This window comes from Vanessa cardui, chromosome 29, assembly GCF_905220365.1.
Source record: "Vanessa cardui chromosome 29, ilVanCard2.1, whole genome shotgun sequence".
Lineage (NCBI taxonomy): Eukaryota > Metazoa > Arthropoda > Insecta > Lepidoptera > Nymphalidae > Vanessa > Vanessa cardui.
Genome location: NC_061151.1, coordinates 6428937 through 6442516, shown reverse-complemented (window position 1 = coordinate 6442516; position 13580 = coordinate 6428937). Strand labels below are relative to the sequence as shown.

At 33.4% G+C, this 13580-nt stretch overlaps 2 protein-coding genes across 2 annotated transcripts in view; one reads left to right on the top strand and one right to left on the bottom strand.

Annotated features, from left to right (window-relative positions):
• Positions 1-664: 664 nt before the first annotated feature.
• LOC124542039 lies at positions 665-10489 on the bottom strand. Its single transcript, XM_047119994.1, has 6 exons — positions 10364-10489; positions 9284-9365; positions 5645-7087; positions 4368-4538; positions 3330-3490; positions 665-964 (listed from the first exon to the last, which is right to left on the bottom strand). Coding segments are annotated over exons 1-6 (2028 nt in total). The 5' UTR covers positions 10366-10489; the 3' UTR covers positions 665-795.
• Positions 10490-10766: 277 nt separating this feature from the next.
• LOC124541883 (juvenile hormone esterase-like) overlaps positions 10767-13580 on the top strand; it is a 39865-nt gene continuing 37051 nt past the window's right edge. The window contains exon 1 of the mRNA XM_047119793.1: positions 10767-10893. The gene's annotated coding sequence lies outside the window, so the exon portion shown is untranslated. The remainder of the gene's footprint in view (positions 10894-13580) is intronic.

The following is a 13580-nucleotide window of genomic DNA, read 5'->3' as shown; positions in this document are numbered from 1 at the left end:
AAATGAAAAAAAAAAAACAGTCTTATGAGTTTAATGGAATAAAATACGTTCTAACCTAAAGATGACAGATGGCCAATAAAGCCTAGTTCAATTATTCTAAGAGGGGAGGGTCAGAAGAGGTCAAACAAGAACCACATGGTCAATGAACATGTTAACAGGAAAATACAATGAATTCTACAACTATACATTATATGTACATATATTATATTAATACATGATCTCATTAAAACAAATGTTTTAAGCCTCAACTCAAAAATACAATAAGCTAATAGAGACAGCGCTGAGAAAAAAAGACTATTAATAGATGATTCGAAAAAAAAATACAACACAAGAAAGAGTTTTTTCTATAACATTATTCCTTTTTGATTAAATAAATAATACAATTTATATTTAAAAAAATAAAAACGTCTCTTCCTAGAATGTGTGAATGAGTTTATAGCCTGTCCAAGTATCCAATATTACAGGCATTTAAAAGTTATTGTGAAATAATACAACTCACATATATACAGTCAGAGTAAGAAAACCTTCGTCAGATTTCAAATTAATTCCTTTGTCGAGTCTTAAACTTGCACGCAATATGTCATTATATCGCTCGTACTGAGCACACGAAAATAGATCTTAAGGTAACGAACCTTTTCTCATCCGGACTGTACATAGATTAACAATAATAATCTACAGTTTTGGTAGATAGGCATCAATATTTCTATCATCCTATAACCTTGTATTTGGCGTTCAGACAGAGCCTTAGAGGTCTAGTTACAACCATAGACAGTCCGGTATACCTTGAGTAGTCTACTAAGGGGTCTTCGCTAAGGCCTTATTCGGTTTGAAGTCAGCTCCAAATTCCGAAGCTTGGTGTATCGTTGTGCACACCCGTAACGGCGTTTGGCGCCAATGTGAACTCAGCCTCGAACTGCGCCGAACCGGCGTCACGGTGTACTTCGGCGGCTCGTTAGATTGACGCCTGGAATAATAATAATAGCATTAAAATCTTCATGAACTTTTTTCAATTTATTTAACAATAAAATCTCAAAGGATTGCAGTCAATACTTGTTGAAATCCAGAAAGGATATATTACATATATATATATAACTGTATTTAACTATCATGATTGTATTTTTAAATGTTGAAAAAGTGCAACTACTGAATTTTTTGGCGGTTTTTCTCGGTAGAACTTGCTTTCCGAAACCGGTGGTAGCTTCATTGTTAAATGACGATTTAAAAGTATAATCAAATTATGCTTTATTCCAGTAGGTTTTTATAAGTATATTAGAATAAAGCATAAATTGATTTGAAAAATATTACTTATGCATGTAGCGTGGCAGGATGAGGTAAATAAACATTTGTGACCTTAAATTGATATGACGTCATTGGTTGATTGAGATCTTTGATTTCATGAGTTCGTGAAAAAATGGCGTTTTGATCGATTCTCATTTTGGCGGATTTATTATCGAGCCAAGTGGAATTGTATTATAAATAAATATATGTTTAGTCTGTTACAACCAGAGGAGTAACTCAGATAAACAATTTTGAAATTAAAATGTTGAATCAACGAGATTTTAAATGATGGCATTTTGAATTTCAGCGAAGATTTATAAATTTCATTTACAAAATAATTTAAAAATAGCGCCTTTTGTAAGCGGTTGTCTGACTTCCGGAGGAAGGGCCCCTGTGCATAGAAGAAGAATCAGGCCCTCACCTCCTCTTACCCATCCCTCTGTAACTAATAATCACCCTTTTAAAGTTATAGATACCAAATAAGAAATCTTGTGCACAGAGTCGTGGTAATCTAGCTTCAGAAGCTTAAGGTATAGTTAAGAGGGCCCCCTGAACTCCGGCCCTAGTGCACTGCACCTGCCTTACGATAGCTACGCCACTGGCTCTAACTAATTCCGTATCAATTTAACAAAAATAATATCATAATGTTGTCGTAAGAAGTAAAGGGTTAATAATGGTTACTATGGTTTATTGAGCTGAGATGGCCCAGTGGTTAGAACGCGTGCAGCTTAACCGATGATTGCGGGTTCAAGCCCAGGCAAGCACCACCAGCATATACATATATATGTGCTTATTTTGTGTTAATAGAAAACATCGTGAGGAAACCTGCATGTGTCTAATTTCATCGAAATTCTGCCACATGTGCATTCCACCAACCCGCATTGGAAGAGCGTGGTGGAATATGTTCAAATACTCTCCTTAATGGAAGAGGAGGCCTTATTCCAGCCGTGGGAAATTTACAGACTGTTATTTTACTTTTTTTACTTTTATGGGTTATTCCTAAGAGATTGTCATGACGGATGTTTTGTAGACCTTTTTAAGGTGTACATTATTTTGGTATATATCGAGATATACCAAACAATGTAGCGCAAAAAAAGTGTTTATTTACGACATCACATTAGAAACCTCTAAAATTATCTTTTTTTCTATATTGTGCATGTAATATACACATAAACTAACGTCTTGAATTACTATATCTATTAAAAAAAGACATAACAATCTATTGCTTACTTCTATAAACATGTCATAATATGCTGGATAATTGTTATAATGATTTTAAACACCAACCTTATAAAATACAATTTACAATAAATAAATGAATTGGATTTTGAAGATGTGCCCCGTCCCACTTCATATTTTTGTGTCAGACAGACTAACTACCATAATAACAAAACAAATACTGTCAAATAAATAAAACTAATTAATAATTATTAAATATGATACTCTCACATGCACAGATGAGTTTGCTACATTGTTCTCCGAGGCACTGAATTATTTTATATAATATTTTTACACATCTGAAATAGATTTGTCCAATAAATATACTGTTTTAGAAAAATTATTAATGGCGATGTTTAATGATGCAAGTAAGTAGAACAGACACCAACCAACTAATTACGCAGGACAAATTTAACTATTTAAATAAATTTATTCATACATAATTACATTTTTAATTTCATTTAACCATCAATAAGTAAATTAAAAAAGTAAAGTAAGTTGATACCTGCTGAATGTGGGTAGCTATTTGAGGCAATAAGTGGGTAAAAAAGGTTCAGATTCAATTAAACAAAAATGGAACTAGCTTTTGTTTAGGACTTGGCAATACTTAAGATTTTCCTCTCTTTTACAACTTTTATCAGTCTATCTGTCTGTCTGTCTGTATGTTCCAGCTATCTGTGAAACGGCTGGACCGATTTTGGCGGGACTTTCACTGGCAGATAACTGATATAATAGGGAGTAACTTAGGCTACAATAATATTTTTTTGTTATATTCAAAAGTATACAAGGTTATGGGCACAGCTTGTTATAAATATAAAAAAAAAATGACTCACAACTTAGCCTGCTGAACAGCGAAACGTATGATCGTACTCTTAAAGATATTCTTCACGTCCACCAGTTTAGGATCGACCTGACGCCGCCCCGAACTCGGACTTATCTTGAGCTGCATGAATTTGTCCAGAAGCTGGTCTAGATTCGCTTCGACCACAGACTGCTGTAAGAAAGAATTGAGGACATTATTATTTCGGTTGGAATATAAAACAAAATTGAACAACATCGCATACATTACTCTGATCCTGAAGTAGCTAAAGCACTTGTGTTACGGACAATCAGAAGTAACGACGATACCACAAACACCCAGACCCAAGACAATATAGAAAACTAATGAACTTTTTCTACACCGACTCGGCTGGGAATCGAACCCACGACCTCAGAGTGGCGTACCCATGAAAACCGGCGTATAAAATCTTATGGACTAGAGGTAACATAACATATGAATTTGTGTGTTCCACATAGAACAGAGGATTAATGTTGAGGTCCTTCTACCATGTAAACCCTAGTGGTCATCGCGTTAATCACAAGATCAGTTACAGATATCACTGCTTCGTCATAACCGCTGGACTTTCTCTCCTGATCTATTTTACCTTAAGAATGCCCTTAGCCCTAATAAGACTTTTTTATATAGGAGGAATATTATTATTTGCAAAATCCGGCCTCACTGTGGAAAAATAAATATGACAATGTACAATGTATGCGAGCTGAGATAGCCCAGTGGTTAGAACGCGTGCATCTTAACCGATGATTGCGGGTTCAAACCCAGGCAAGCACCACTATATATATGTGCTTAATTGTTTTTATAATTCATCTCATGCTCAGCGGTGAAGGAAAACATCGTGAGGAAACCTGCATGTGTCTAATTTCATCGAAATTCTGCCACATGTGCATTCCACCAACCCGCATTGGAACAGCATGGTGGAATACGTTCCAAACCCTCTCCTTAATGGAAGGGGAGGCCTTATCTCAGCTGTGGGAAATTTACAGGCTGTTACTTTACTTTACTTACAATGTATGCAAGGGTATGCAAGGCTCACCTCGGTGCCCTTGGCGATGGCCTGCTCCCAGCACTGCACGGAGGCGGGCAAGTCCCCGCGGCGCTCCTCCAGCGCTGCGCGGCACTCCCAGTAGGGAGCGCTGTCGGGCGCCGACGGGAAGCGGTCGCGGATGGCGCGCAACCAGCGCGCGCACTGCTCCCAGTCGAAGCCCTGGCCATCATTGTCAATTATTATGTATTCATTTAAATACTAGATAATGTATTATATTAACGAAATTTATTTGGTTTTTTTCATTTCAGATAATCCGGTCCAGAAATATCGTGATCACCGCAAAATTGGTTTTTTTTGCAAAGCTCTAGGAGATCGGCGATAGCAACATTCGCGATGTTTATTTTTACAAATAAAAAATATGTTAATATATTATAAGGTTATTATAATATGTACACCAATTTTCAAATTAATAAATTGAATAGTCTGCGCGAAAAAAATTCTTGAAAATCCGTCTTTTTAAAGCCTTCGAACTGTATATAACCCCTTAAGAAATTTTTTAAATGTTGAAAAAGAGTAACTACTGAGTTTCTTGCCGGTTCTTCTCAGTATCTCCTTTCCGAACCGGTGGTAGCTTCACTTAATTGTTAAATGACGATTCAAAAGTGCTTGTAAAAACTTGAATAAAGTATATTTTGATTTTGAAATAATCTTTATTGTACATACATCACTATAGTACAAAAGATTTCATTATTATTTAATTAGCCCCATTTTACAACCTATCAAGTTGATGAATAAAAACTAGGTAGCTAGAAACAATAAAATACAAAGAATTAAATAAAAAATTTATGTCTATAGAAACATTTCTTATACCTGAAGTTACGGAAATTACATAATTAGTCTGTATCAACCACAAGAGGACATTGGTCGAAAGCTTGATTAAAACCTATGATATTCATTATAGATTTGCAAAAAAATGTCGTTTTGAACGACAACAAAAGATTTATGGGAACTCTGGAATCAAATTTGGTGCATATAAGTAATTAAACGGAATAGTATTGTATTCTAAATAAAAATATATTAACCTATTAATCAAGAACATCAATGTTGTTTACACCTATAAAGATGTATCACCTTGAATGGTACCTAAATTAAATATTATTTTTAAGTGTTTAGTAATAGGTCGATGGCGTAACTTTACAATACATAAATAAAAAGAACTGTTAGTACTAAACAAACTACTATTAACAGATAGCATGGAATACGTATATCTTGTCCCTTCTTTAGTTATTCCTCTTAACAATTAACAATGTTTCAAATCAACTCACCTCCCTCAATAATTCCGTCAAATCATTCAAAGCACCCAAAAGCAATTCATCAACGTGATGCATAACATCCCCGGACGTCAATGTCGTTTCATAGCTCTCGTTACAGTCAATACTATCGCTGACGTAGCTCGCTCTTCGCCAGTTCTCAGTCGGAAAACCAATCTCATTCTTCCCTTCGTTTAGTTCACCGTTTTTATTGTTCATGTTTTCTAAATACGAATCATTATCACTGTCATGATCCAGCGCCACATTCTCCTTATCATCGTCATCAAACTCCTCGAACCTTGGGGCATCTATATTCAGAGGTCGTATGTCCCTCGATAGATTATGCAAGCCGAAACATTGCAAATGGTGGTACGAATCGATGGCTTTCCCTCGTTTCTTTAACCAATTCCTCAATTTGGATTGCAGTTCATCCGTCTTTGGTGTATTGAAGTTGTAAGGGATGGGGGTTTGAAATTTAACCTTTTTCCGTTCGCTTTTAACGGCTGACACAACTTTTTCCCCTTTAACAATACAATCGTCTTCGTTTACATCTTTGAGATGCACTTTATCTATCTTTTCTCCGATGGATGCCCACTTGTGGAAGCAGTTGCCCAGTTCCTTCCTGCTTATTTTCTTCAAATGTACCGCTGATATCGATCTTCGTACTGGCATGGTGGGTTTAACTTCGAAGACAGTGTGCCTCTTGTTCATTATTAATCTAGAATCATTTATAACTTTCTTCAAATAGTTAGGATCTGTTCGTAATTTAAGGGCATTATCTATGGTTTCCTTTGGTGCGGCCATTTTTGGTTTGTAAAGTCTATCAAAGACTGATTCTCTCTTGCCATTGTTGTTCGCCATCTGATTGGGTTGTACGCTTTTTCTCTTATCAAAGTTTCTGGTTTTACTGTCGATTTTCGACACGGCCGCTAAACTTTTACGAGATTTTATATCGTTTTTGGGATTCACTTTATTGTTAACACTTTTGCTGGTATAACCTGGTTCTGTTATTGTTATTTTTGGGTTTTTATCACAAGTATCGTTAAAGCGTTTTATATTTACTTCCGGAGTTATTTCCTTCAATGGTTTTACTGAATCTTTGCCATTCGTGTTTACTGTTTTAGGACATTTTGTATCTATTTTCGATACATTTGTCAATTTATCTCTTCTGGTGTTTGTATTTACTTGATTAGAAATTTTATTGTACAGTTTGGTATTGTTGCTTTGGACATTTTTGCCGTTATTATTCGATTCTTTTGGTGGAATCTTTTTCAAAGTTGGTATTGAAGTTGGCCTCTTCAGCCCACTGGATTGTATATTATTTTTAACATAATTAACATTATTTTTCGCAACGCAACTTGTGTCAGACTTAGATTTGACGGGAAGGGATACAGTCGAAGAGTTTTTCGGCAGTTGCATATCATTTTTTCCATATTTCTTCAAGTTGAGTTCCCGCAACTGAAACAAAATACAAATTCATTATTTTGCAAAATTCAAATGTAAAATTTATTAAGAGACCCCTTGTCTATACATATCATAAAATTGGAGTATCTGTTTGAAATATTAAAATAGCCCCCTTTTACGCAATGCATATGTATGTATACAGGGTACCTATACCAATATAACATTTTTACAATTTTTGTTGGTCTGTTTATTTGTTCCAGCTAATCTCTGGAAAGGCTGGACCGATTTTGAAGGGACTTTCACTGGCAGATAACTGATATAATAAGGAGTAACTTAGGCTAATATTTTTTTTTTGTTAAATTCAAACGCGTACAAAATAGCTGGTAGAAAATAAGAATTTAAAAAAAAGTAAAGTAATCATAGTATACTATACAGTAAGCCACACATTTGTTCCACCTGATGGTACCTTCGACCATTGGTTTTAAGCGATAGAACTAAGACAATCATGGGATTTTACATAATATATCCCGTATCTGTCATTACACTAGCTAAAATATTCAAACCCATACAATACTTTTTAACCAGACAAAATAATGAGATATAATGTTGATTGTACCTCTCAAGCAGTGGCGGATTTACCAATAGGCTAAGTAGGCTGGAGCCTAGAGCGGATAATTTAGAGGGGCAGTAAATTTAGCCCAAATTAGTTATCATCTTACAGAAATAAAAAAAAATCATATCATATCACCAAATCAAATCAAAATAATTTTTATTCAAGTAGGCTTTTACAAGCACTTTTGAATCGTCATTTTACAACCAAGTGAAGCTACCACCGGTTCGGATTAGATTCTACCGAGAAGAACCGGCAAGAAAATCAGTAGTTAGTCTTTTTTAACATTTAAAAAGTCATGTTAGTTAAATACAATTTTTTTAAATTAATATATCCTGCGTGGAAGTCAACAGATATTAGCTCCACGCTTTTTTATCATCTATAAAATCTTGAATTGAATAATATGCTTTTTACCTAGATTATATTCATACTAATAACGGGAAAAAGCCGATGTTATGAGGACGATAGAACACAAATCATAAAGTTGCAATTTCAGAATAAATGTAATCAACATGATTGTGAACTAAACTAACATGTTGAATTTCAATAGTCAGTAGGAGCGGCAAAAATTGAATAGCCTACTAGCGGCATCATTGTAAATCCGCCACTGCTCTCAAGTTGGTCCTTAAAAAAGCTTAAATATTGATCATGTGTATTCTTCAAATCAACAAGCAATCTTAACAAAACTCCATGTATTTAATTATAAGTACATTAACATTTTTGTTTATATATTATTATTATAAATATTACTGCGATACAACGAGGATATGGTGATACCATTCTTGCAACCATTCCGTGCGGTCAAGATTTATCCAGTAACTATTTATAATTCATATTTGTATATATGCATTCCCCTTAATAATCCAAAGAGCTCAAAACGCAACCTTAAAGTTATAATGCACCCTGGTGCATCAAAATAGAGGAACTACTCAATGAAATGTCCATAAGTACCGTTTAAGACGAAATAAAATGGTACGGCTGCTACATACAAAGCCAACGTAAGTCAGCACCCAAATTCACTGTCTGATACCCAAAAAGGCTAAAAAGAGCATATTGTGGAACTTGATGAAGCACCATAATGAGTAAAAAAAAAGGAGATATGGTCAGTGGACCAGTTCTCTTCAGACACAGTACAGCACAACACATTTGCTGATAGCCCGACTGATCACAGATGATAAAGCAGACAAAAAAAAAATTGTATATATTTAAGCACTTAATGTTATCAATTCCTATGTTAATAAATATTATTTATTGACTGGCTTGAAGAGATTGATAAGTATGCTGATATTTACCAAGATATGTAAATAAAGCTTCCTTAACATTTATATAAAAAAAAATTATAACAGTATCTAGTTGCATTTGATTATATTTCACTGTAAATATTTATGCTTTATGCAAACCCATGCAAGATATTCTACCACTATACAGCTGTACTTAGTATAGTTGTGTTCTAGTTTAAAAGTGAGGAAATCTGTGAGAACTACAGGCTCAAGGGGTATAACATCTTAGTATCCAATATTGGAGATGCATAGCGATGTAAGGAATGGTGTATCTTCCTTACAGTATTGGTGTATATAGTATGGTAACTTACCATCAGGTGGTAGTACCTAATTATACCATAAATCAAAAAAATTAAATACCTTTTCAATCCTAGCTTTTTCTCTGGCAAGCCGGTCTTCCCTGAGCTTATTGAGACGTTCTTCCACTGATGCCATTTTTATCCTGAAAAATAAATAACATCTATTAATTAAACAAATTTATATTTTTTATTGTATAGGTTCACGGACGAGTATTTGGGCCACCTGATGGTAAGTAGTCACCATCTCCCATAACCAATGACGCTGTAACATATATTAATTATATCTTACATTTTCAATGCGCTAGCAACCTTGGGAACTAAGAAATGTCCCTTGTGCCTATAGTTAAATTTATATAAAATGACATAAGTATATATGAATAGTCGTTATATAAAACCTCTATCAGACATCTAAAGTTAAAGAGAACATGATAGATTAGTAAAGTAATAATTACTGTATATTGACGACTGATGTCATGGGAAACTGTGAAGCAAAAATTTATTGAGGAAACATATATATATCAGGTAATCAATTTATGCCAAGATGCTTTGGAAAGGTTTCGTCATCCAAGGATAAAAATTACTGAATCTTTTGATCATACAGTTGTGATCGCTAAGCCCAGTGTTTCCAATAATTCAATGAATCAAGTTGGGTACATTACTCTTAAATATTATGTCGAGTTAAACTTATGTAAGCAACATGATAATATGCATTTTATTGTTATTAAGTGTGGATGTAATTTAAATTATAACTTTTAATACACCAGTTTGAACTAAGACATTTTTTTTCTTAAATATTTTTTGGGCATTTAAAAATCGAATATATAATGCAATCAGTCGGATAAATTGTTCGCTATCTTAAATTATATTTTGAAGCTAAGTTAAAGTATGTGTATGTTATAAAACACACTTTATAAGGCTAAGAAACAGTATGTTTGAGAATGAACTTTCATAAATCTAGTTGGAACAATTTTCATTATTATTTCTACTCGACCAACAGCTTATATGAACTTGTAATAATTAAAAACTACAGCACAATGTACTAAATAATAAAATGTAAACATTAAGTATTTCAATTATGTAGTTTTTAAACAATATACAATCACAAAACAATAATTTAACATTAAATATAAAGTATACTTACATAAAAGACGAATTGCTGAAGAAAACACTTATTCAAACATGAATACAATTAGTTAAATTCAATAATAACAGCCGAGACGCTTTCGTTTATTTTTCAATTCAAAAGTAAAACGGTTGACGGTTGAAAGCTGCTCTAATTCAATTTTAAACTGTTCAATTTGTTTGCGATGCGTTCATAAACACGACTTCGAAAACAAATGACTAACAATTTTTATTTTCTAAGAAAATTAAGAGTACTCATTTCCTACATATATTTTCAAATATAGTTTCTAATAGATTTTCTGTTTTAATTGTAAAGCAAATTAATTAATTTTGATTGACGATTGATAATTAAATAATATTTTCATTTAGCAACACTGATGCGATGTACCAATTGGGCAATTGAATAAATAAAATCGGTTACGTCACTACGTCACGTTGGCTGCATTGCGAGTGCTAATGCCCGCTGGGTCACGAGTGCGCTACAGAATTGCATTTTCAAACCTCTGTGAATTAAATTACGGCTTAATTGTGTCATTGAATAGCAACCAGGTGAGTGCAGTATTATATTACGCCAATGTAATAAATTTTTAGTTCCTAAATTTCGTTACTTGTGTCGTTATTTGTGTGTTGTGAAAAAAAAAATAAAAAAGTTGCTTCGCCGGAGCCGGCCCCGCGAAATCGTGAGATTTTTGCAAACAGGTTTGCTATGGCTTTTGTTTTTTAACTTTTTAATGTAGTTCACCATGTTTCGCATTCATAGTATTTAACTAAAAATCTGTAATTTCTTGCTGACAAAGCATAATCGTAATTTATAAAAGCTATGTTCCTGTCAATAATATTTTTAAGGAATGGTTTACAATTCGTAATGTTATATTTCAAGATAAAAAATATAAACAAATATGGACTAGATTTTATTTATAGGTAAGTAATTATAGCGGGTATTTACGTATTTTTTTGACATAAAAAAATACTTTTGACCATCATTGTTTTTGTATTTAAGAAAATATCTATTTTGCTGTACTTTACAGGACACGTAGTATACAGTTATAATTATCCTTATTTATTGAATTTTAATATCAAAATTATAGCATACATTTCCGCTTATTTTCCTATTGGAACAATTAAACATTGAGATGTCTCTAATAATTAGCAACATTTAATTATAATTCTTTAGTAAAATTCTAATTACAACTGTTAAATATTTATAAGGGTAAATTAAATTACAATATAAAAAGGTAAAAAAAGAATATATTATAAATTAATATATTCATAATTGAATTTATTATTTACACGCATTTAAGTTTAATTTTACTGTTTCTTTTTTAAACCTTACGTAGTAGCTGTTTAATATTAAAATTACTAAAATAAAACAACACCAAGTCCCAATAAATATAATGACGTAATTCGCTGACGTCATTGACGATTTTAAACAGTCCTTTCGAGTAAAAAGTATTTATTTTATGTCTCGAAGATATGACATGCACATTACGAATTTGTGTTAAGTTGTTTCTAGAAACGTATCTTTCAATTATATCGAGTTTATTTAATATTTTATGTTTATAAATGCGGTCGGTGTTTGAGTTGACGACTTTTACTTTCACTTTATTTTACTTTCGATGTAAATGTATCAAATATGTTCAGTCCGAGATGTGATTTTTTTTTTTTAATTTAAAACTTTTGTCGAAACAATTTATCACGATTTCATTCAGCCGGTGTGTTATTTGGTTATTTAATAAATACGAAAGTTTGTTGAATGTCAAAGGGAACGGATTATGATGAAATTAATGATATATATACGACGCTTTTGTCTAAGAGTACGATAGTAGATACAATCACTACATATTATAAAACAAAGTACCCGGCCGCGTCAGTCTGTCTGTCTGTCTGTATGTTCGCCGGTATGTTCGCGACAAACACCAAAACTACTAAACGGATTTTCATGCGGTTTTCACTAGTAGACTCAGGAATTCATTAGGAAGGTTTAGGTATATGATATATTAAGATTTTTGTGTAAATAAGTTGATGTTAATAAAGAGAAATGTTAAACATGTCGAAAAATATATATAAATAAAAGGTAAAAATATAAAAAAATCTTATGTGCGAATAGTTCTATACCTTTTAATAAAAAAAAAAAAAACAATAATTCTTAAAATCAAGCAAGCAGGTATTTTTAATTTATTAGGCAGTTTACAAGTGCATCATGATCAAATTAATGACTTGTGTATATAATCTGTAATAATATTATTCAATCATCACTACATAGGATAAAAGAAAGTCGTTTTTTTAAGTGCCTATGTCCCTTTGTACGCTTAACTCTTTAAAAATACGCAACAGATTCTGATGCGGTTTTTTTTAAATACATAGAGTGATTCCAGAGGAAGGGTTTTGTATATAATACATAGACAATATAGTAAAGAAACACTGGTAATTTTACTGGAAGTTTGTAATGTGATGTCGTAAGTAAACAAATTCTGTAGTATATCGAGTATATTTCTTGGTGGTAGGGCTTTGTGCAAGCCCGTCTGGGTATTACCACCCACTCACCAGTTATTCTACCGCCAAATAACAGTACTCAGTATTGTTGTGTTCCGGTTTGAAGGGTGAGTGAGCCAGTGTAACCACAGGCACAAGGGACATAACATCTTAGTTCCCAAGGTCGGTGGTACATTGACGATGTAAGGAATAGTTAATATATTTCTTACAGCGTCATTGTCTATGGGTGATGGTGACCACTTACCATCAGGTGGCCCATATGCTCGTCCGCCAAACTATACCATAAAAAAAGAGTATCAGTATTGCACCCGTGTGAAGCCGGGGCGGGTCGCTAGTGTGTTATAAGTGGCGTATGTCCGTCTTGGCTTTTTTTTTAAAAGTATGCATGTATTTCATGGCGATCAATTGACGCATTGGAGCGTGGGAAGATGAAAGAAACTCACTTTCATATTATTAATAAACGTCTTCGTCGATATGTATTATTGAGCGCACAATTCATCTCGTGCTCGCCGGTGAAGGAAAACATCGTGAGGAAATCTGCATGTGTTTAATTTCATCGAAATTCTGCCACGTGTGCATTCCACCAACCAAACCCTATCCTTAATGGAAGACGAGGCCTTATCGCAGCAGTGGGAAATGTACAGGCTGTTACTAGCAAATATTGTTATGAAAGTTATTTATAGAAACTAAAAGAAAGGTAGTCAAGCTGTTTACATTTTCATCTCGATGACATGTCAGATTAT